General features: G+C 52.1%; 1 protein-coding gene across 2 annotated transcripts in view; it reads right to left on the bottom strand.

The window, feature by feature from the left end:
• The window catches only part of SLC39A11 (solute carrier family 39 member 11), a 97,271-nt gene that overhangs the window by 40,956 nt on the left and 30,697 nt on the right, over positions 1–25,618 (bottom strand). For both annotated transcript variants that reach the window (XM_076353785.1, XM_076353784.1), the window contains exon 6: positions 1,997–2,167. In XM_076353785.1, coding sequence (XP_076209900.1) covers positions 1,997–2,167 — 171 coding nt within the window. The remainder of the gene's footprint in view (positions 1–1,996; positions 2,168–25,618) is intronic.

A 25,618-nucleotide genomic window follows, 5' to 3' on the forward strand; every position in this document is an offset into this window, starting at 1 on the left:
CAGGGACAGACACCCCCACTGCGACCCAGAGACCCCCGCTGAGCTGAGCCGAGCCTCCAAGCAGGGGCTGAGCAGCAGAACCCTCCGCAGGCCACCGCTCTCACACACCTCTCTGGATATTAAGCTTTAATATTGTGACCTTTAAGATGCAAGAGAGAATTTCTGAGCCTCTGTAACCATCCAAGGGTGGCTTTGTGCTCTTGCAGAAGCAATGAAAGGTTAGACCGGCAGCTCTGCGGCAGCCAGGGCCGTGTTGCCATTAACCTACTGCTACGGGTGATGCTTTGTTCACTCCTCTACAAAACTTTCTTTTTTTGCCGGTGACAGAGGCAGGAATCCCCCGCCAATATGGCCCGAGGCAGCAAGATGCACACGCTGCCCGACTCTTCACCCCGGCTCCCTGACAGTTCGTTTGAAGGATGAAATCCAATTACAGTTCACTCGGTGCAAACACTTCCCCTTTTTTGCGTGTGTGGCTAATTTAAAGCTCCCTACTTGCCTCATCTGCCAGGCATCTGCCTCCCCCAGCAATACATGGAGCTGAACTAAGGCATCTGAGTTATCTACCTATAATTAAAAAAAAAAAAGAGGGATGAAAAGAGGAAAATCCACGAGAGCAGGAGCACCCAAGGGCGCTGGGTACCAATGACCGGCTGGAAGGAAGCAATTACTGCCCAGAGACAAGCAAGTAGCAGCGAGGCTGGAAGGCACAGCAGCTCACGAGTGCTCAAGGAAAAGAACACCCACGGGCAGCCCGGCTCCAACGCCAAGACAGCCCACTGTGTGTTCGCTTTGATTTTTTTCCTGCCATTCAATGGGTGCCCTTGCAGGGGGAGAAATACGGGATCTGTGATTACAGACCCATAATGGAGCCTTCTCACCCAGGAAGCCCAACCAGTGATGGAATTTAAGACGGATGCCCTGGCATCGGATAAAAGTCACTCTTGAAATCGAAAAGCACACGTAACGACGCAAGGCAGCTCCCCCTCCCCTGCTCTGATGGTTAAAGCAAGCCCCGTGCTGCAGCAGCTCTCACGGCTGACAATAGCCACCTCCTTGCCAACAAGCCATGTGTTCGCACCAGCTCGGAAACCACGGGTGTTCCAAAGGCACTCATCGTTTTCCCCCAAGTTTACAGATCCAAGTTATGCAGAAAAGCCTTTTCCTATTCTCCCCCGCACCCCCCATCCAAGCTACAACCTGAGACAGGCAGAGACTGAGCTGGGAAGGGAGAAAGAAAAGGGGAGGGGAAGGAGGAGAGGAGGAGAGCAGGGAGAGGAAACCAGGAAAGCAAGCGTTTGAAAAGGTTGCCTTATATTACTTTCAACATCACCAAGAACTGCAAAGCAGCTGAGTCTCCTCAGCTGTTACAAATCTATCTCATCTTTTTTTTTTAATCACATCTTCTTTTGTAGTCTCAAAGCCCAGCCCCTGGAAGGACACAGCCCTCCAAGACTCATGGCTCTGCAGTTTTCCATCTATTGGCAAACTCCATCCCTTGAATAAGAAAACCCCAACGGTACGTGCTCCCGTGGAGAAGCAGCGCTTTAAAATGCATCTCTTGCTGGTACACAGACCAGAAGAGAAACGAAAAGAGACCAGAATCTGTTGTCTTTATAGTGTCATCTTTCTCAATATACTCTCGGGTTTACAATTTTCGCCCATGACAGGCTGGCAACAGTGAGCGGGGCTGCAGATGTTCAAGATGCAGCAGCGAGCCTGAGCCCACAGGCTCCCCATCGCGCCCCTTCCCCATAGGGGGGGTTTTGCTGCCAAGACTTTACATGGTTCAGCCCTACCAAGAGAGCAAGATTTGACATGACAGACCTTGTCAAAAGGCACCCTGGCACCCACTCGGTGAGTGCTATCTGCGAGCATTAAGGAAAAGAAGAAGGGAGAGAAGGCGGCAGTCCTGTATGATCCTCCCAGGATGGCACCGACCCCGGGAAGAGGCTGCCTGCAAACCGGGATGGACGGACAGACGGACAGGACTTACCTGGGATGTTGTGGATGGTTATAGCGAGGATCATCAGCATAATCCGCCTCCAGCTGCTGCTGCCGGCCATTGGGGCACTGTCCCTGGCCGTGGGGAATGCCGGGGGGCCGTCTGGCAGGCTGGCACCGGCACCCTTCCTCCTCTGATAGGGCTCCCCGTTCTCACCTTTGTCTGGGGGTACAGAAAACAGCCGGGTCAGCCGAGAGGGTGACAGACGGACAGCTGGGCATCTCCTGCCTCCCCTCCCAGAAGGAAAAAGCAGAGAGAAGGAATAACACTGACCAAAGCAGGGCTGAAAGCGTGTGTGTTGCCCCCTTCATTTCAGGTTAGGGTGGGGGGTTTCCCCCCCATGCAGACTGCAGAGCCCACGGGCCAGGGAGATCCTGAGACAAAGCAGAAGTTCATCCTCTGCCTCCTCCTCCTCCTCTGGAGACCCACTCCCGGCCCCCCAGCATCACCCCTGGGCTCACACCCACCTGCAAACCCAAAGTCCCGATCTGGTGGGGACGAGCTCTGGGGCCAGTGGCTGATGAGGATGATGATGAGGACAGAGCTGCTGGGCAGCAGCCGCAGGGACCCACAGCGAGACCATCATCCCCATCCCAACCCGCCCCCCGCAACCCCAAACCTGGCAGGTCCGCAGTTCCATTGCCTTCGCTGAGGAAGGAAAACCCTGCAATACTTCATTTTGATTTCACCCTGGTCACAAAATGAGTGCACTGAGCTGTATTTAGCGACTACTTGTTCCACTACCAAAAGATTTGCCACTGCCATTTGCCAAGACGTCACCGGATAACCCCGGGCTCTCCCGGAGCTCTGCTCCCAGCAGGACCATTACTACCGGCTCTATTTCAACCAGTTATTTAAAACCACGCCACTAAAACCCAAGCCCCAGTTAGGGCTGTGAAGGGTGGAACGAGCACCAGGCAGCACCGTAATAAAGCCTACGCACACCGAACCCCTCACTGTTCACCTTTCAGTGTGAAAAGGTGAAGGGAAGCCAAGAAACGAGGAATACAAATTCCTTAACCTCACACAGCAACAGCTACGGCTTTGTATTAAAGAAGATTTAACATTTAAACAATATAATTCTCTCGCTCTGGATTTATATAATTCTCTCTCCTGTCCCCTGACCCACCCACCCCAAGATTTTTTTCGCAGACACAGTATAAGGAGCCATCTGAAACAGTTTTGACCGAATGCCAATTGCTTCCCCTGATGTTTGGAGGCAGGATGATGCCCGACCGTCACGCTGCAACGTTGCACAGTGTGCGTTTTCAGCGCCAATTAAGAACCTCAGCATAAGAGGGCTCATGCAAATTGACACAAGGGGTCACCTTGGGAAAGCAGGGATGTCAGCAACACTTCACATCTTGCCATCTGTAACACAAAAACGGACACGTAAAGGCATCCTGAGACGGTCCTCAACAACACAGAAAATAAAACCAAGAATTTAATATATTTTGGTACCAAAAAAACAGGGCGAAGACTAAAACCCCACTTGTCTGCAGCGGGACCAGACGACTCTCCGGCGGATTCCCTCCTGCCACCTCCCATGCTACAGGAGCATCCCCGCACGGCGTCACCAGGGCTGCAGACCATGACGCCCGCGACACTCACGCTTTTCCCCAAAAGGCCGTTGCCACTCTGCAAACAGAGCAAGATGCTGCACAGATAAATATTGTCGTTAGCCGTACGGAGCCAGACACTTTCTGTCCCCAAATCCTAGCCCAGTCAATAATGCGCAGTAACATTTCATTCCAGCCTGTGGGGACATAGATAAATATTTATTTTAAGCAATAGCAAGGACAACCAGATCCAGTGCAGCGGCTTGTCCAGTTCGCCGCAGGAATGCTGGCGCAGCAGACCCCTGGCAACGGGGCAGCCAAGGCTGAAGCCACTTACAGATGAAATTCCCTTCTTCTGTCAGGCCGCTGGATTACTTTAATTGCTTGGCACACATCCCCCTGGCCCCACAAACAGCGTTATCCTCAGCTGACCCTGACGCTGCCCCGGCCACCGATGCTGACCCATGGACCTGTACCCAGCACGCTGCCAGCAGCCCCATCGCCACAGCACGACGGGTGCGGGGCCGCCCGAATCCCCCCGTTCCCTGCGGAGCCTCACGCCTGCATGAAAACCAGGGTGATGCAAGGGTGCAGAGGGGCAGGAATCCCCCTCCGGCATCAAGGGCTTTCCAGGGAGGAAGAAAAACGGTTTATGTGACATTTAGAGAAGAGCACTTACATTCAAGTGACAAAACACCAGCGTTTCTCCCTTTATAGAAAGCAACAAGTGTTCAATAAAAGCACGAGCAACCGCAACGCCACGACAGCCAGGGCAGCGTAGGCTCTTGAGGCAGTTTTTGCGAGGTACAAACGTAGGATGAATGCTGAAAGCGGAGGTTTCGGTGGCTGCTGGGGAAGCTTTGCATTTTGCAGACTTCGGGTATCTGCTGGGGCAATGCAGGGAAAATGCAGAATGTAACATCAGTGACTTGTTTTTTTTCTTAAATCAGGCCAAACAAGCTGCCTGCTGACAGTGCAGTAGCACCTCCACTGCGCTCTCATCTCTCACAGCACCAGCTAAGAACGGCATTACCAACACCAGGCAGGCTACTCCATTGCTGGCAATTTTATTCTATCTTTTTCCCTTTTTTCTTTTCGCTCATCTCACGATGTGGCCTGGTCCAGCCCATCCTTAGCGTTTCTGACTTTAAGACTGTGCTTAAAAACAAACCCAGCTGTTTGACCCAAGAGAAGCACGTGCCATCCAAGCAAGTACAAGCCCATGTCCAGCACATCATCTCCTGCAATCTTAGCTCTTCCCTTACCTCTTTCTCACCTACCCCAGCTCTACCCCGGGACCAGGCTCAGGCTGGAGCCTGCCTCCTCCCCTGGATTGATCCAGCCTCTCCTTCCAGCCGCAGCAGCGCACGTAACAACACGCCAAGTCAAGGAGCCGTCCATCACCCCACATCGTTGCTTTGGCCAAGTCCTTGACCACGTCACCCTCATCTTCTCTGGGATAAACTAAACAAAATGAGTAAATCCAGGGATTTACTTTATCAGGGACAATCTGATTGTTGCAGTATGGCTGATGCCCATGTGCTCCCGGGCAGGGGACAGGCACAGCAGGCAGGACTACCTCACCCAGAGCCACGCAGCAAATCCACAGCAGAGCCACGGGTGGAAACCCCAGATGTCTCAGTTCCTGTCCCCATGGTTTAGGCAGAACAAACCAAAAAAAAAAAAAAATCAAAACCTCCCAGCTGCTTTTCACTTGGCGCTTAACAGAACCGATAAACCAAATGTCATCAGAGTTTCCAAAAATCTAACTTTTGGGCTCTGAACAAAATAACTCTGCCTTGGCATCTGCTCTGCTTGCAAAGACGTTAGTCTGTCCCCCTGCTATTAGACTCCCATCTCCCTTTCGGCTATTTCTCATACACCGTTACCTGGGGAATCACAGCTCTCCCCGGGCTGATGTCAGGGAGGGGACCGCCCGCAGTGGCACGATGCCCAGGATCGCTTGCTGTCCCCTCGGGACACACACAGAGCCCCCAGGAAGGGAAGAGCCTCCTCCTGCTCCAGCTTGACCCAGCTGTCCAAACCGATCCCGGCAAGCAGAGAGATGCACTCACGCACGGAAACTCCCAGCGCTTGGAGCTGTCGGTTTACTGGGCTTTTCGTTGCCTTATTCCAGTCGTACTTTCTCCTTATTTCCCTTGTCCCTGGATTTGACGAGTTCACCACGAAACCGCGCTGTCCCCCAGGACTCCTGCAGCAAGGCAGAGCAAGGCTTTTGCTAGCGTTTAAACATCAAAGCGAAACCTTGCCAGCCCCCCCTTCCAGGCTTTGATCTCGGCTCCCCCGACTCCTATTTGTGGGTGAATTTTCATTGAGGAAAAAAAACAACGTGCTTTGCTGAACGCCTGGCCACGAGCACGGGGGAAAGCCCCAGAGAGGAGCTATGAACACCGCAGAGGGACCCAGCTGCACCTCGGGGCTGCCCATACCTGCGGAGACCAGATGTCCGAGAGCATCAGACATGGACATCCACACTCCCCCCGCACACCCCACCCGGCTCACAGGCGTTCGGCTTCCCCGGCTCCGCGAAGGAGCAGGGCAAGGGATGCAACGGCCAACGTTCATCTCTTCGCGTCGCGTAACTGGGGAATTTTCAGCTATCGCCATTCTGTTGAGAACGACCGTGGCATTTCGGCAGCAGCCTCTCCCCATTATCAAATTACCAGAAAAGATCCATTTCATGGCTCTCACTAATGAAAGCAAATGCCCAGACCAGCTCCGTTGCTTAACGTGAGCCTGCCACCTGCTAAGGTATCCATTCAGTCCCAGCACACAAGTATCACTTCTACTAGATACCTTTTTTTTTTATTGTTATTATTTTATTTGACTCACAAGTAGTCTGCTTGCTACTATTCAAAAAACTTTTGATGAAAATTAGACTTTTTACAAGCATATTTGAAGCACCTCCAAGGACAGCGATGACAAAGGATGGGGGGGATGCCACGGTACCCGCGGGGGCGAGGAGCTCTGCTCCCGCCAGCGGCAAATGGGGGAAATCTGTGGGAAATAAAACAGAATAGATGCAGCTTTTACAGGGGAAGCACAGAGGGTGGTTTAGATGGACAATTTGAACAGAAAATTGCCTCTCATACAAATTATCGGTGCATTAGCAGAGGATAAAGGCAGCAACACCAAAACCAGGGAGACAACCCCAGCATAATTCTCCCAGTAGTGTCACATATAACAGTGAGACTACAAACCGCACATGGGTCAAGCGATGTGTTTTGCTTCCAGTTGCTGTGGGGAAAGGAAAAAAAAAAAGATAATTACGGTGGACTGATGATACCAGCTCACGGTGTTGGACACAGCACGGGAAGGGACTTGTGCAGCTGTCATACAAAATGCAGCACCCAAAGTGCTCCCGGCTTGAAACGCTGCAGGCTAAGGGGAACAAAACAATAATTATGGCTAAACATGGACTTGGCTGGAAATCAGGAAAGCCTCAATAGCAAATTGGAGTAGTGATAAGAGCAGAACAAGGGGTGGTTTTTAAATAATAGCTGACACAATCAGACAAGGGTACTCGCAAGAACATTGCCAAGACAATTATGTGGCAAATAATTATCTGCGCCACATACGTTATTTTAAATCTTGTTCACAAAAACTCCTCCATATATTCTACTCTATTTATCATTATTGAATTTTTTAGTAAAGCTGCAGGGCAAAGATTCTGCCAAAAGTTTAATTACATATGTGCAGCCTGCTGCATTTTTCATATCCTCTGCAGCCAGCACTGGAAAGAGATAAATGGCTTTGAGTATGGCTTAAACTGCTGGTGAAATATAAAAACCAACTGGCTTCTTATCAGCACGTGAAATGGCTTTTTATTTTTGATTATTTCTTAATGAAAACTGTTTGCATTAGCCTTGAGCTCAGCTTTATTGCACTCGCCAGCGGTATACAAACAGACGAATACGCTATTTACTCTGTGCTCAAAAAAAACCCTCTTTACTGCACCACTTCAGCTCCCAAATTCAAACCAAGGTCTGTGGAGCTCTCTAGCTTTTCACATCTGCTTTAGAGCCCTTCTCCTCCTCTCCAGTTAGGCCCGGCTTTAGCCTCGCCTCTCTCCTCCTACAGCTCTCAAATGCTTGAAGTTAAATGTGCTCAACCAGGCTGCTGAGCCGGGGCTGGGGCTGTTCAAATCCCCGTCGGCAAAGTCTCTGTGCGAGGAGCCTGTGCAACCCCTCTTAGGTGGCCTGAGACCCATTTTAGTCTCGATTCAGCTGCAAACCTCCCCCTCCAGCCTGGCCCCACGGCACTGGGGAGCTCCAGCGTGCCCCGGGGGGAGAGAGATGGGCTGGGGGGGGCAGGAGTACAAGGGGGGCTGGAGGGAGCCGGTACCCCCCCGGCGGAGGCACGCTTTCACGGGCAGCATCCCCGCATCTCCTTCTTTCTCCATGCCAGAGCAAACACGCTCATGGGAACCTGGAGCCTCCCTTGGCTGAAGATGCTGGAAGGCAAATCATTTACAGCTCCAAAATCCTCCTCCATCTTTTCCCCATCGATTTCCCCATCAAATTCTTGCAACAAGACTCTGCCTCACCAAGAAGGGATCTGGACCTGCCAGCGGCTGAGGGAGGGATCTCTGGGCTCTCACAGCAACGCAAGTCCCACGCCGGGGGCTCCAGGGTTTCTCCCTTCAGGTTAAACTTGCAAGGGATGAATTTATAAAAAATCATTTATAAAAATTTGTCAGCTCCCATCTCTAAAGTGTGGGAGAAGGGAAGGAGAGACAGTGCCGAGCACGAATGCACAATAGACTTATTAAAAATCTATGATTAACTGCCGCTCACCAGTTATTTGTAAAAGTTGCGTGGTGTTGATATGCACGGGAACAAGGCAAAGGAAGAAAAGCATCAAATACTCTTATTTCAAAAGCCTCCACCCAGTGATGTCTCTGGCTCTCTCATCTGTTTCTACGATATCCATTACAACTGCACCCCCTAAGCGCAGGTAACAGCAAAGCAGCAGCCTCACGCGAGGCCAGCGGCCGGCCCGGCTCCAGCAAACGTGCTGCCAAATTCCTCTGGGCTCCTCCGAGCCCCCCACACCACACACCACTCTCGTTATTGCCAACACCTGCTTCATCTGCAGCTGGAAATCTGTAATATGCATTATAGCTGCTCTGTTAAAACCAGGAGAGCTGAGCAAGCTTGCTCTGACCCCTTGTCTGGGGGTGGGGTAGGGAAGAGGGAACCATTTGCTAAAGAAAATGATAACACAAGTAGTTGACATCCCTTCCCGAGGTCCAGAAAATAATTGCATGTTAAATTCTCTCCCCTAATGGCTGAGATAAATCAAAATTACTTGGAAAATTTTTTAAGATTCCCAAAGGCCCGATAGTCAATCCAAGCCCCTTACAGAAATGCTTGCCTGTATAGCAAGCGTGACGCTATTAACGTGTCTCACTCTGCAAACCCAAGCCCTTTCCCCGCTCCGCTTGTCTCCATAAACCCTCGATACTCCATTAACTTTAAGCAGATGTAACAAATGCTTCGTGGCAGTTGGGCTTCAGCCCTGCGGCACACGGGTCCCATCGGTGCTTCCACTCTGCAAAATCCACCCTGGACTCCACCTCTTGCTGCAACACAAAGGCATCGCTGCTCGCGTGCGGTGCCCACGGCCGCAGCCAGACAGCGGGAGCATCTCCACGGGTCTGCAGAGACCCCGGGCAGGGGGCACAGAGGCAGAACCACCCCGGTAAGGAGCATCCCTCCTTCATCTGAAGGCTACGGAAGGCAGCCAGTACCGCCTGCGGGAGGGCAGGTAGCACCGTTCCCCAGCACGCCCCTCCATACAGGGACTGGTGTGCACCGTCCTCTTCTCCCCAGCCTCTCATTTTCCTTCGTTTTTTGACCATGAGGAAACCCCAGAAGAGAAACTGCATCAAAATCAACAGCCACAGCCCTCGGGAAGCGGAGCCAGACACACGCACGCTCCCAGCAGCGCCCACGCATCGCTCCACATTACAGCCACAGCACGTTCTGCCTTCTGAGGACACCACTGTTGTCTTTCTTCATCATCATCATCTTTTTTTAAAGGCTTTTTTCAAGGATTACTGGCAGCACCTGGCTCTGCAGCCATCAGTCCAACGGCTCTCCCCAGCATTGAGTGCCCATCCCATAGTGCATACACATAATCGAAGCTATTCCTCGCACATGCTGGCAGCAAGCGATGGGAGCTCAATCCCCCTCCCAAACTTCTCCACGTCCTTGTTTTCCTCGTCCTCCTTGTGCTGCTGCAGCAGGAATTTCAGGGAGCACAGAAGGGCCTCGATGCTAAAGAGCAGATGGGTGTTAGCGAGCATCTGCTCCCTGCCGCCGCACAGGCACGCTGCTCTTATCTGACACCTCCATAAGAGGTTTTAATTACTGTAAGTAATGAAGCACAGCACCTCTTATGGGATAACTGCTATCCCCTTCGCAGACAGGTACGGGGAGAGGCAGCGAGTGATGCAGGCTCCGAGCCACGCGGAAGGGAGCAGGCAGGAGTCCTGGGTTGCACGCCTCTGCTCTGATCCAGTCTGACAGCACGGATCACATTGGAGCTGAAAATAAAACTGCCAAGGGAAAAGGTTTTCTTTTAAGGAACGAGTCCCCCCCAAGCAGGGAAAATCCAGCTCCTGGAAAGTCTGCGCGCAGAGAACAAAGCTGCTGAACAAGGAGCTCCTCACAGTTGTCCAACTATGGTCAAAATAAGGGTGTTTAAAAAAAAAAAAAGCATTTATTTACTGCTAGCAAAAGCTCAGTCTGCTCAAGCAGAGAGTGCAGGCTGCCCAGGCTCTGGGTGCCCAAGCAGAGCGCAGTGCCATCAACCCCGCCACCATGCCGGGTGTTGGGGCAGGGATAGGAGCAGGACACCCATGACACCCATTTGCACATCGCAGTGACTGCAACCCCAGCATGATCTCACCCCTCCAGCCCCCTGCGCATAACAGATTCATTTTCCAATGTTGCTGGCATATAAAAGAGGTGCCTGCATCTGCCCAGGCTTTCAGCAAGGAAGATAAATAGAGTGTCATGACTCACTGTCTATTAGGCACCTTCATTTATCCAAGCGTGCACAGGAGCTTTCATAAAAGGTTGTTTAATTCAGCATGACTGACTACCACTTGCTCTCAGACACAGGATTATTGCCAGGATCCGTCTCAAGTTTGGAGTCAGGAGGACGCTGGAGCGCACCAGCCTGCCCTGCGCCGGCACCAGCCCCGCCAGGTCCCTCCTCCATCCCATTTCCAAAGAGAGCATCAGCTACCGAGCAAAGGGGAGCCTGATACCCAAACATCACACCGGTAACAACCCAGCCTGAAAGGAGACCCAGCACACTTTCAGCGCTCCCCCGCTGCTCCCTCGGGACCCAGGGCACCTCCTTCTTGCAACACTCCCAGCTATTGCTCCAGAGCATCCTTGCTGGTGCTGCACCACTTCGTTTCCCTTCCCGGCCTCCCCCCCACTTTGCAAGCACCACCTTTGTCCCCCCCAAACCTTGATCCTAACGCACGAAATTCTCCCTGCTGCTCCAGCGATCCATCATCGAGCGTCACATGAAATTACTGCTCCAGCCCTCTGCGCGCCATCATTTATCCACAGCAGCCTGAGAAATCACGTACAGGCAGATACACAACGCACAGATCTTTCTTGATGCCCCACTTTATCTCTTACCACCGGTGATCCTTCAAAGCTGCCATGTAATTCCTGCACCCGGGAAAGCTCCTGTCGTCCCAGAGCTCCCCAGCATGCATTTGGGTGCACTTTTGTATGGGAAAATGAATCCGTAATGCATCTTTTCATTCAGAGGGAAAGGCGATAGAGAAATGCAGTAAAGGGAAGGAACAGCACAGGTTGGCCAAAGTTGGCCCAGACAAACCAACCCTCTGGAAATCTCACCTGGATGCATTAAACCAGCACCGTATTCCTCCAGAGCCGCAGGGATTCACTCTTGCGGCCACCAAACCCCCGTTCACAGCAACGTCGATGCCATGGCAGCCTCTTCCATGAGGACGCAGAGGATGACAGCCACGGCACAGGCTTTGAAGCGGGGTCTGCCGGAGGAAGGTCCCTCAGTGCACCCGTTGTGTGAGGGGGGATGTTCAGGAGGGAGATCCCAGCAATGGGAACCACCCGAACCCCATCACCGCACGCTCCTGCCCCAGAAATCGTTGAGGAATCTCCCTGGTAAAGCACGGGACCTCGCGGTGAACAGTGCCACCAAGGCTGCTTCCCGGTGAAGGACCAAAACCCAAGTGACAGGGGTGACATGGCATCAGCCAAGCACATGGTGGCAACCCGCAGTAACAGCACGGCCAAGGCGCTGCTCGCCCCTCGGGTGACGCAGATTGCCTAATGTCAGAAGACAGGAAGAATGCCAAAACCCTCACCGCTTGATGTTTGCAGTGTTTAAAGATTAATTTCTTGGGCGAGAGCGACAGCACGATGTTAAATGTAATTACATGCACCAGGTCCTTTTAAGCAAACTAATTCACGCTAACTTCCAAAAGCTCTTTAAAGAGTTCCCAGTAGATGAAGTGCATTGCTGGATCATTTTATGCTGAAATTTTACACATTCGAGTTAATTTAATCACTTCATTTCAGAGGGCTGAGCTATGTTCGGATCTCTGATCCTTGGCAGAGAACAGCTTCTGATCCGAGCAAGATCAGATGCAACGATTCTCTGAAGGAAGGAAAAAAAAAAATAATAATCTCATTACCTGCTTAGAAAGAAAACAGGCATTTTAATCAGGAGCTATTTTATCAGGGCTCAGATGATAATCTTGCAGCGACGGGGGCAGTTGGGAGGACGGGGCTCATGCTGACCTCTTCCAAGCAGCCCCGAAGGCAGCCCGGCGCAGTGGCACACGACCACGGGCTCAGCAGAGCTGCCTGCTGCCGTCACCGCAGGGTCCCACCGCCGCCGGCACAATGGGGCCACATCTTCAAAGGAGTCGCCTGCCCAAGGATGCTTTGGCATCGTCTCCCCTCCGCACACACCTGCATTTCAATCCGCTTCTTATGGCCGCATTATACCCCGGCTCATCTTCCCTGTATGCTTCTCTCCTGCCTAATTTTTTTAATTTTTTTTTTTTTAATTAGAGCTGAATGGAAGTATGGAAATCCACAGAGCAGAAACTAAGGCCGGCACAGTCTTCAGGAGCAGCTATTAGTACAAACACAACCCCACCGTAGCCATTGGCATCCCAGAGAGCAGAACAGAACAGCGGTTATTGCCGCCTGCTTTTTACCACAACGTCCCTTTACAGCACTTTCAAGATGCCAAACTAGAGACAAGCAAGACGAGCTGCTCAATTCTTGCTCTCTGTTATTTCTCTTATTCTTTCACTCTAGCATACCCATCAAAGTCGCCTGCTCCTCTTTTTTTATTCAGAAAGGACACGGTGGCTTCGGCTAGAGAAAGTCTCTGCAAATTAAATTTGTTTGAAAACAAAAATCAATGAACAAATGCAATAGAGCCCAGAGGTTCAACTAGAGATTGAAGTGGCACAATGGAGCGATGCCCGTAACGACAGCCGAGCGACACTGTTAGCACCGAGAAAGAGGCAGGAACGGCTCTGCTCCAAACCCAACACTTCTCCAAGCAGCATCTTTCCCGAATTATCGCCTTTCTTTTGCAGATGAGGGACAGGGGATATTTAGGAGAAATTACAAAGCAACAACTTGTCAAATCCAGGGCTGCAGAGGCCAGTTGCAGCCTCGGTAATGGTCTGAGCAAGACACACACCCCCCCCAAGAAGGGAAGAGGGCTCCAGCGGGGCCTTCACCCTTCCCCTCGCCCTCCCTCACCTGCTCCGCGCCACGGGGTCCGGTACCCACAGACCCCCCCCTCGGCCATGCACACATCTCGGGGAACTCCCCTGACAGCCCCCTCCGAGAAGCTTTGGTGGGCTCTGGTGCTCGGGGTGCCGTCCTCCGTGCCTCTGCCGGCTGCTCTGCGGAGGGGATTTACGCACCCAGAAAGGCAGGCAGGATCCGGCCCCCTCTCAGCCCCATCCCCTCCAGCTGCAGAGCCACATACCAACCTCAGGCTGCCCCCAAGCTTAACGGGTGCCACCAGACATTGCCCTTTACACCGGCGAGCCGCAGGCGGTGACGTTTCCCCAGTGCACGCCAGCTCCCCGCCAGCCAGTTCCTAGAGAGAGTTTCCCAAGTCGCAGGCTGCATTTGCTGTTCAGCGGCTTCACGCCTGCTCTGGAATAAAACCACATCTGAAGGGACACATCTGGAGTTCCCACCCTCGTCCCCCACCAGCCGCAGCCCGGCACGAGGGAAAGGCACCGATCCCTCCGGATCATGGCCGGGCAGATCGAACGCACGCTTGGAAAAAGGGGCTATTCTCATAGTCTGAAAAATAAAATGAATAAATAATCGATTTCTGAGGAAAATAAATAAAGTGCTCCTTTGTTCTCAGCAGCTCAGCCCTCGGACTTACAAAATCAATCCTGGCTCCCCCCGAAAGGACAGGTGGATTGGATTTTTGCCCGCTCTCCTGGCAAAGCCAAACCGTCAGGCTGCTTTCAGGAGCACAATCCATCATCCCCCGCTCGCCCGCGCCGCAGAGACAGGCGAGTTTCAGAGCGTGATATCCTGATGGTATCGCACACACGCAAGCTACCCCCTTGATCCACAGAAACAAATTCCAGCAGAACAACAGTATTTTTGCAAACAAAGCAGATTTCAAACGGATTGCGGAATGGAAAGAGACCTGGCTGGAAGCCTGGAGCGGAGCAGCGCTGCCATGGCTGGCGTGGGGCTCAGGTGGTGGGGACCCCCCACGCTGTCCCTCCCACAGGGCCTCGCTGCAGTCGCATCCCCTCCCTGAACTCCCCAGTGATGCCGGCACAGAGGGGTTGGATCCCAATGGCACCCAGGGGCACCAACGGCCGGTCCACGACCGAGGGATGCTCATTAGCCGGTGTGTAACGAGCACCCGGGAAGGAAAGCAGGAGATTTCACTTCTCCCACTTCAGAGGAACCCATCCATTGCAGCAGGGCAATGCCCAGGGGGAAGAAAACAGATTTGAACTGAGCCCTGCCAGAGGAGCAGGAGACGCCTTCCCATGTTAATGAAAGGATCCCAGCCTTTTTCTTCTGTGTGACAGCACTATCCAGCCTACTATTAAATTTTTAATTTTCCTATTTTAGGTAGTCCTTAGGGTAAAATCAGAAAAGCAAAACTGGGGCTCAACCCGCAGCGTTACGTTGTGAAACGGAGGATTCATCAACAGCCTCAGCTGCAAGATGAGACTCTTCGCTTAGGGTCTGGGCTTTTTTCCTTCAATAAATTCTGATTTATGGATCTGGGACAAACGTCTCAGAAATGAAAACTCCTGTCTCTAGGAGAGTTTAAGTAGAAACAGGCTGCGTGGCTACAGCCTTCAGCTCCAGCCCAGCCGTACAGGACGGCTCAGGGGGGTCAGGACGGCCCAACTCACACCAGGATTCCCCTGCGCTCGGTTCGAGCCCTGCAGCAAGGACATGCCAATTTTCCAGGGGTTTGACCACATCTGCCCCCGCAGAGGGTTATCACACAGCCCTGACCATGCAGAGCACAAAGCCGTGCCCATCATCACCCTCACCATCGACCAGGCTTGAGCTCACTGCAGTCAGGGGGGACGGGGCAGAGGGGATGCTCCGGTGGGTCTCTGGTCCTCAACATTTAAAAGATCCACACGACCCCGTCTCCCGGGGGCTGTTCTCGGCTCGGCAGAGATCTGGAGCTGAGGGGGGGGGGGACAGCAAATACCTCTCAAAAATCAATTTTAAAAAAAGGGATCTGAACCACCACCAGTGTTTATGATGGGAAGGAGCTAGGTTCTTTTTTTCTCCTTTGAATCCAAAGCAAATCGATCTCTCTCAGCCCAGGGTGGGAAGATGGGGATGACTCAGCTGGCAGAACAGTGCTAAGCTCTCCTTCCTCCACTGCGGCGCGAGAATTCAGCTGGGAAGCACACATGCATACGTGAAAAAAAAAATCCATTTCCTAAATTTTCCTCTAGTATTTCAATAAAGGATTATTTTAAACAGCCTTTATCTGCCTTTTCATCATGGAAAAGCCCTCAGCACTAAGCCTCCCAGACAACTCCTGTTTCCTGATCCCTGCACAGTGGGACCCCGATGCCTGTGACATGCAGAGACGCGGCGCTGGGGCCGGTCCTGCTCTTCCCAAGGACCAGCCCCAGAAACAAACCAGCAAAAAAATGGACACAGTGCATAAAATGACGGATGTTTCGCAGGGCTCTTGCGCCCGGCAGCGATGCATCTCCCCAGGCACAGCCAATACCCCCAAGCCCAGCACGGCTGCGGCTCTGAGCGGGCTGAGGTCTCCTCTGAAACTGATGAAATGTTAAGAGTCAAGGTGTGTCGGCCACCTCGCCGTGCTCTAGGAAAGCTGCCGAGGCGCACCTGGAAAAGGATGTGCAACTTCAAATCAAAAAAAATAATATTATTCTACAAATTGCATCTTCCTGGGATGGGATGCCGGGGGACAGTCCCCATTTGCACACTGAAGAGAGACTCCCAGGCGGAAAGAGCCTAACAAATATTTTACTGATTATTTTTGAATCTGAGCACCACTTGCGGATGCCGTAAACTCCTGCCGCCCACTTGCAGGGAAAGCACCACGCCGCAGCCTGCGGCCGGAGCCCCTCGTACAAAGAGGAGAGCCGCCCATTGGCAGTCAAATAAATAAATAAGCACCACTCTAATTATACGTAATTGGGAATTCAGCGCTATTTCATACTGACTTTAAGGCAGTTCGCACCATCTGCTGCCACAGATACATCTCAGGGCTTTGAAGAGAATCAATCTCAGCTTTGCTTCCTCTCTCCAGATGCCCTTGAGGCCGGAGTTATCATTGAGCAGCACGTGCCACGGAGGGTATCACCCGCTCGGCTCGCACACGGGAGAGCAAAACTGGGGCCCGGGGCGAGTGCTCTGCTGCTACATAGAGTCACACAGATGGCAATGAATATGCTTGAGCTTTAGGACTTGCAGATAACACAGTTCAAAAAATACAGAGACTTAGTTTAAGCTTACAACAAATACAGATGAGAAACCACCAAGTCTTTAAAAAGAAAAAATAAAAGACCTTTTTCTGCAGAGCTCCCAAGAAGCTGAGTGCCAAACCCCGCTGCCGCCTCCGTCCCTGCAGCGACTGCGATGCCTTCGCAGCCAGCAGCCAGTCCTGCCCTGCTGCCATCGGTCCCCGCCACCCCAGCCCAGGCCCTGGTGATGGGGACGCTCGGGGGAGCGCGTTCTCGTCACACCTCCCTCGCAGGCAGCTGCCAGGCTTGGCTCCTGCTCTGGGTGCTGGGGCTGTTCCAGTCCCACCAACCCTCCTGCTTCCACAGCCTACTGAAAAATAAGAGAGAAAAAGCCCAATTTGAGATCCCTGCTCATACGCTGCAGCTATTCTGCATCCAAACCCAGATGAAGTAACTCCCGGTGCAGCCTCCGAAGGGGAGGACAGCACCGCTTCTCCGGATCCTGCTCGAGCCAGGAACAGCCTATTTCTGTGCTGAGCAGCCAAGAAAAAAAACAACCACGAGCCCAACAATAATCCACCCAGCCAGCCTGAACGCTGTTTACCCCCCAATATCGAGATGAAATAAAGCCCTCATTTACAACAGCCCACTGAGAGGGACATTATGTGACGGACAGGACATCTAAGCAGCTAACCCATTACATGGGCTCAGCTTGAAACCAAAAGTCAATTCAGACCAGCGGTGCCTATGTGAAAGGCAGAAGGATACTCTCTAATTGGGGTTATTTATCCAGCGCCTCTCCCGGCGGCCACGCAGAGCGGGATCGCTGGTGCGTGGACCTGCCCCAGCCCAGGCGAGGGTCTCCCGCTCAGCCCTGCATCCCCCTCCCCGTGTCCCAGCCACAAAGCACGTTTTCAACCGGGTCGCCTGGGCATCGCTGAACGGCTTTGGGATGCAGCAGACGGTATCAGGCAGATCGGAGGCAGGGAAGGCAGGGCAGCTGCTTCAAAGCTATTCTCCCTTTCAAGGAAACAGGCAGATGAAGCAGGGGGATGCCCTGCAGTTAGGGTTCCCTCCTCAGGAACGGCACCAGCAGGAGCTCCCTCTTTTTGGATGCTGAAAAATTCAAATTAAATAGAGCCATTGCAAAAGTCCAGGCACCAACAAAGCTTCAATCACAGCCTCTGTCTTATTAGGCAGCAGGGACTCAGCGCAAGGCAGGAGCCACGGGAGCACAGCCCTCATTACCTATGTCCCTTGCAGAGCTTTTTCTTTCAAACATGTAAAAGTCGCCCTGTAACCACGCGGCATCTCCCGCTCCAACCCTGGGCACCGTCTCTCCAGCCGCCCTGACCCGCGGGACCCCCAGCGCTGTTCCCCAGGGAGCAGTTTGCACCCATGGTCACCTCAGTGCTGGGAGCAAAGGACCAGTTCCCGGTGCCCCTGGGTCTCCCGGTGCCCCTGGGTGACGGGTGGTGGCACAGAGCCGGGATCGGGGTGCACTGGGGGGGAAACGCAGGCTGGGTTGGTTCAGGAAGAGGCCACCAACCCCTGCACAGCTGCGAGTGGGTGCACACACACACACACACCGCCGACCGCAGCAGGCATCGTCCTTCCCAGAGGCAGGCTCGACACCATTACCCTGCACGGCCGTGGGCAGGAGCCATCCTCCCGCATCCCACAGGGATTGGGGCAGAGAGGACACCCGCCGGCTCCCCGCAGGATGGCTGCTACCTCCCGGTGCAGGGACCCCTGGAGGGCACCCGCCTCTGCTGCAGAGCACCGCCGGCTATTTGCCATTTCACATAGCAGCATATCCCTCCTGCCCAGCTGCCCTCTTGGGAGCCTGTCGGGATGCGTGTGCGCTGAAAATAACATTGAAAATATCGATACTGAGGAAGTCACCCCCATGGCACCGAAGCCCAGCGTGCAGGAGGTGACGGCTGCGCTGCGGCAGCTCTGTGTTGTGCATAACCCGGCCAACGGCAGAGGCTTCTGCAAAATATTACCCAAGCACTTCAGACGACCAACACTTGGCACATCTCTAAACATCTTTGTCCAAGGAGCAGCTCCATCCCACGGCACCCGCCCAGTACCCACCAGATCCGCGCTGGTTTAAAGAACAATTATAGTGTAAACCCACCAGCCCCACTGATTTAAAGAGCAATTATAGTGTAAACGTGACTTTTACCCGAAAAATCAATACTCATATCTGGGAAAGCTTCCTGGTGGGGGGGAGGAAACAAAACATTGATTTTTAGTGAAAAGGCATATTCCATCATCCTGTGCCATATACCACGTGGAAAAGGATAAAAGAGAGGCCTGGACATGAACAACTGTCTCAGGACACAGTGAACTGAAATGAAAGTGTGTCGAAATTGAAATCAGATGGGAAAGAAATCACCAGCACAAGTCACACCAGAACCAGTGATTAGGGAAAATGAAACCGCTGCTTTCAGAAGGAAAAAAGGTTCCCGACCCTCTGCTCCTGAGGAGGACAAGCTCTGTCCCCAGCAGCTTCCCCAGCTGCTCAGCAACTGGCTGTGATTTAAACTGGAGCTGAACTGGCGTGCAAAAGCAAAACCCACCAGGCACAGCCTCCTCTGGCAGCAGCGGTGCGGGAGACCTCGCCAAGAGCTCCCAGCTACAACCCACCAGCTCCAAATCACAAACAAGCTCAAAGTCTTAATTTATCCGTCTTTTCGGAGAGCAGGCTCAGCTTCTCGAAGGCATTCGAGCACCCGAACACCCGCCAGTCCCAGCCAGGGCACGGGGTGCCAGCCCACCGATTTCTTGCCGTCTCTCAGCAGCTCAGGAACCATTTGCGCAGCCTTGCAAAGACAGAAAGCCTCGCACAAGCGCTTCATGCTTTTAGGCAATAAAAATACAGTTCATGGTGTTCCCCCGTGCCCCTCCTTGCACCCAGAGAACAGCTGCAGTTTTGCTGAGGAGGTTTGCGCTTGCTCAGAGCTGACTCGAAGCAGAAGCAGAGCCAGGATGCTCCCAGCACGCCCCAACCACCACCACGCACCAGGCACAGGGTGACAATTAAAAATCCCAAAGCAGCACAGGCTGTTACCTAAATAGATCCCTTGATGGCCACATCACAGAGGAGAGTCACCTGAAAGCGTGACTAGAACCACACAGCAAATTACTATATATATATATATATGGATACACACACACACACACACACATATATCTGCCTCCATAATGTGGTCAAACTGCTCTGCACAGATGCACTGGGGCTGGGGACCACTTCAGTGCCCTCCCCTAACTCCGTTTTGGGATTGCTCCAATCCCTGGCCCATCCGTTGCAAACCCCATTACACACACCTTTATACTCTTGAAGCCACGGTCAATCCCCAGTGACACAGCTAGGTTATGGCTTTTTTTTTTTTTATACACTTCATTACCCTTAAAATGTTTGTTTATTTTGAATGTGGGGAATAGCCCTTTTATTTTTTGATGCAGTTTATTCCCTTTCCTTCAAAGTAATGATGATGGCCTTCCTACACTTCATGGTACATGCCCTGGCATCACTCCTCGGCTAATATTGCTGCCATAATGCAGAGTGACTGCTAGAGCCCCTGATTTTCATTTCACTCCTCCGAAGTACCCTTAGAGTGACTAAAAATTATTCCCATCCCCATTCAACTAAAGAACCATAGCTAGAAAATACGTGAATTACTGTGCTTATTGAATGAAGCCAAAACAACATCCACTCCAGAGGCAATGATACTGATTGTTAGTTCAGTTTAATAAACCTTGAAATTTAAGGGTTTCCTGAACGCAGCTGCAGTGGAGTGGTGTTTCTTCCAAGCTTCACTTGTGCTAGTCCCCTTCCAGCCTGGAACTGGGCTGAGACAGGATTTCAGCCCTCCAGCCAGCTCCCGAGCCGCAGGACAACCACTCCGGGAAGACACAGGTTTGATGCAACACACATCTCTGGAGATGTTCCTCAGGGCATGTTTTAATGCCCTATTACCTTGCTAAGTCAGGAGAGTTACTACTAGAGGACTACTTACAGCACCAGTGCCCACCCCTGCGCACACGTGTGCACACACTTGTCTGACCCCTGCAGCATCACCACCTCCAGAGCACCACGCAGAAGCCGTCAGAGCTGCCTGCATCAACAGGCTGAGGATGGAAATGAGTTTCTGAGTAACCTATTTTATACAGCTGCAGAATTAAAAAGACTTAACAGATTGTCAGGTGCAGCCAGGAAATTAAAGCTCCTTGATAATATTGCACAGAGTTAACAAGGCTCCATTTGGGAAATAACTCCTCTGATTAATGGCCATAAGCACCACAGAAAGCCTCTCTGCAGCTTCCACACTTGCCAATAGAGCTGATTTCAGAGCATGGGTCCTAACCAGCACGTCACTCAACAGACTTTAATATGTCTCATAGATTAACAAATCACCCTGAAACAAAAGGAGCTCAGAGTGGAGCAGCAAGCACATGTAGCACGATGCTACCTGCATCCCTGGCACCCACGGTCCTGCGGGCTGGGCGTGCAGGTCACGGTGCCAGCTGAGGTCTCCCAAGGAGCTGCCCCTCCTGCACCACCACACGCAGCAGGCATGAAGACACTCGCTCATCTGCCACCAAGCACTTCAGATGAGGAACCCTGCTGCATTTATGGACCTACCCAGCCCTCTTTGCTCACTAACTTCATTTTTACAGGCAAAAGACATGGCTAGACCCTACAGCAAACAGCAGAGCAGGAAAGCCACGTCCTTGTGCTGTTAAATCTGTGCCTGTGTTGGCACAGGCAGGATAAGAGGCTTATGAGAAAAGCCACTCCAAAGACAAAAGCCCTTCCAGTTCTCACGTAGCATCTCTCCCCCTTCCGCCCCGTGCACAGCACGAGGCATTGCTGCACAGCGCATCCTCCACTGCAATACCTGCAGGGCACAACTCAATCCTCCAGCAACGCCACCAGCGCTGGCATACGCCGAATCCCTAGCAAGCTAATTTCGCGTTGCCCTCTTCCACCTGCACCGTCTCCCTTGGAAAGCTCAAGTGCCACTCACAGGTCCCATTGAAGGGTCCCCGTCTTGAAAGGGAGATGATGGAAATAATGCTGCAGCTCTCCTGCAACTCTAATAGCTGAACAGAATTAAACAGAGAAGGCTGTAGCTATGCTAAGCCCTTCTGGCCACGTTTCATTTAGGAGGACGCTGGATGAAACCCAGGAAAGAAGGACGCGTTAACAAGAAGCCATGAAAGACAACACTTGCAAAGAACAGCAGGAAGCGGTACGAGATGCCAAGAGCACATTTCACAGGCGCAGATGACATCTGCGGAAAGGGACACTTCTCCCTGTCCAAGCAGTCATGAAAGCAGCAAGTGTGGAGGCAACTCACGCCTCTACGGGCGGATAAAGCAGCTGTCCATGCTTGCCAGCAGCTCTCACGCTCATTACAGCACTGTTCAACCAAGAATGAAGCAAAGGACAAAGCAACCAAATGTTATGCCAGGCTTATCCCGAGGAGCCATTCCTCAAGTGCCCCCGACCTCTGACAGCCTTCCAACTCAAGACGACTTCTCCTCTACGAAAGGCCTGACAACCTTCCAACGCCAACTCAAGGCTTCTCCTCCTCCAAGGGCAGCTGAACCCAAAGACCCACCATTAACTCAAGCGTATCTTGAGGAATTCTGCCCAAGGAATTTGGAAGTCATTTTGCCGGTGCTGCTGCAGCCTGGTTCTCCTCCTCCTCCCTATTAGTAATAACATAAGCACCACGATGTGTGAAAACAGGCTCTGCTCCCCCGGCAAGGTGGAAATGAGCAACAGCAAACAGATGGGACATGCAACACAAAGATCCCCCACCTCGAGAGCCCTTGGAGATGGAGAAGGGCTGTCCTGACACGGGTCACCCAGAGCCAGGGCTCTCTCCCAGCGGGTCACAGGTTGACATGTCCTTAAGGATCAGGCTGGAGTTGGAAATCCTAATGACTTACACCCAGAGCAACCTGCTGAACTGGGTGGTTTATTTACTGCAGGCTGCGATAAGTGTAGGAGTGCAGAACTGGGTCCTCTGCAAATATATCCAAAACATTTTTACGTGCATCTTGGGAAGCAGAACAAAAGGCGTTTGCGCCCAGTGACAATGCTGACCAAGAGCAAAGGAGAACAAACCACCAGGTTGCATTTAGCCCCGTAAAGTCAAAATTCCTAATCCAAGGAGCAAGGCTGCGACCAGAATAACGGGGGTACAGACCTACGTGTGAAGAAGGCATTTCATCAGTTCATGAGGGATTATGTGCTCTGATTTTATTTATTTTTTTTGAAGTGCTGCGTATATAAATTCACATTTAGTCATGACTATAAAAACCAACCATAGAACCCAGCCTGACAGGGATGGTCAATAACCATTTGAAACACTCCAGAAAGGGGCATTAGGATGTTTTTATCAATACAGACATTGCCAGAGGCGTTCATCATCGAGGCTGGCTGTTAAAACTCAAAATGAATTGATGCCTTTTGAAAGCAGCAGTTTTCCAGACCAAGCACAGTGTGAACATGTCAACGTTTTTACAAATACAGTTGGAACTGTCTAAAACAGGTGAACATCCCTTGCAGAAGGACCTTCGCGTTATATAAGTTGCAATGACTTAATGAACCTTTCAGATGCACATGCGAGGCTCCGGCTGAATATTACCCCAATGAATCATGATGGGTTTCACGGCTAGAGAGACTTTATATATCATCCCTCCTTCATGGCCTCTGCATCTGCTCAGGGAAGGAGGGAACGAGGAGAAAATTTACAAGGTAAGCGTCAGCAAATCACTTGTGCTTTTGTGATGGGAGCTGGCTATTTCTATGGAGGAGTTTTCCCCTTGGCACCAGGGGACAACCGCAGATCAGGGCAGCCTGAAAAGTTGGGACAAGGCTGGACTTTCCGAAACCAGCCGGTACACCAGCAGGAACAGAGCAAAAAAAGTGAATTTTCTGCCTGCAAGGACACAACCAGAGACAGAGGCAAACCATACCCATACGCTGCCCGAAGCATCAGTACCAATCCCACAACACAGCTCACACCCTCTCTTTGTATTGGTCCCCAAGGGGTTTCGCCTCCTCCTTTATCTCCCCAGCTCCCTTCCTCCCTTTCAGCAGAAGTTGACTACATCATTACAGGACTTGAACTGCCTGGGCACTGATGAAAGAGATGCTACGTGAGCAGGGTCTGCTTCCTCTGGTGTGCAGTCCACTCCAGCAGCCCTGGCACACAATAACTTCCTTTGAAGGAGAAAAATAAAGCAAAAATGGAAAAAAAAATGACAGCCTCAGGAAGGAGGTAGAAAATTAGAGCAGAGGCTGGGTGATGCTGCCAAAACGGGTGCAGCGGGTCTTGGGGCAGCGCAGCAGGATGGACCCACGCCAGGTCTGGTGTTGGTGGTGCCCCCAGCCCACCCGCCTCCCCTGCTCCAGGGCACCCCCAGCTGAAACACCGCCTAAGCCTCTGCGACACTGCAGCTGGTTTGATACAGCAGCTCAAATTTAAAGAAGAAAAAAAAATTCAAATTCAACGTAATAAGGTTTCTCTACGATGCCCCCAGACCTCATGGCTCATTTAAGTAACAAGTTTAATGAAATTTCATTTCTTAAGTACACTATTTCAAACACCAGTATCTTTTTCCAATTACTAAACCCATCTGGATTTACTTACTGAACACCTATGCAGGAACGCCACAGTACCATTTCCTAAATCACACCCCACCAAAAGTCAGTTGAGTCATTAAAACAAACCCTGATTCCCCTTAATAATATCAGCGACTTAACAGCACCGGCAGCGCGATGCCAGAAGCGCATCATATCCCCTCGGCACAGACGTCCGTGCGTCTGGGACGGATGATGAGCGGGCAGAGATGCTGCTGGTTAGCCAGGTACTTCGGTAGACATTTATCTGTGGCTTGGGTCAGCAGCCAGCTCAGAGACAACTACTCTTAACTCCCCAGGGCTGGAGCTGTGCCAACCACTGAGGATGCTCCCAGCTGAGCACCAAAGTGATATTTGGTATTTTACTCCGGGTACTTTACAGCCACGTTGCTGTAAACTTCTCTGCCCCAGCACACCTAGAAAGGATCTCCTTGGACACAAGATCTCCTACCTGCAATAGGGTAGCAAGGACATTAAAGCGAGAGCGGAGGGGGCTGATGGGGAACATCGTTGCCCTCCCACTCCGCTCTGTAATCTGATTTGGAGCGACGTGAATCATTCGGCACCAGGATATGATAAAGAATCAACATGCCTCGCTGTTAAATATACAGTTTAGAGGAGCATGAGTCACAGCTCGGGTTTCAAGGTGCGATGCTGTATGTAAATCCTTTCTGAGAACTACCCAAGAACACTGCGCACGTAGCTACGATTTAAGGGGTCAAACCCGGCCTTCCAGTCCCGCAGCCTGCGGTGACCCTGCCGAAACTATTTCCCCCGATTTTAATGTCTGCAAACTCAAGCAGGCTGAGCTGCCCCAAGCCCTGGGGTGGCAGGGGGAGGTTTAGGGACCAGGGCAGCCTGTAGCCCCCGCGGCAGGGAGGGCACAGCCCACCAGGTCCTTCCATGGGAGGGGGCTTCACCTGCACCCAGAGGAACGAACAAACCTTCCTCAGCTTTATCCTAATCTGTTCCAAGGGAGGCAGAGAAATACAGATTACGTCCCTTGCCTACCCAGGTGTATTAAAGACAAGGCTGGATTCTCTTTCGTTTGTAGTAATTAAAGCCTAGTGATTATCCCACTCGTCAAAGACCGAGTCTAGACACAGTCTTTTCACTGCAATTCATACCAAATCCGCCCATACTCCATTTCACATGGATACGTGTGCCTTACTTCACGCATCCACGAGGCAGCCAGCTGTTAGCAACTCCTGTAAAAATCTCCTTTCGATTCAGCGTCAATGCCTGCGATCGCACGGCACCAGCCTGCTGGAGAGGAGCCGGAGGACAAGGGGAGCAGAGCCCCAGCCACGCAGGGAGAGAGGGGGGCTCCCAGCCCCGTCCGGATGGTGCCGTGCTTCCTCACT

Source organism: Aptenodytes patagonicus, chromosome 16, assembly GCF_965638725.1.
Source record: "Aptenodytes patagonicus chromosome 16, bAptPat1.pri.cur, whole genome shotgun sequence".
In the NCBI taxonomy this organism is placed as follows: domain Eukaryota; kingdom Metazoa; phylum Chordata; class Aves; order Sphenisciformes; family Spheniscidae; genus Aptenodytes; species Aptenodytes patagonicus.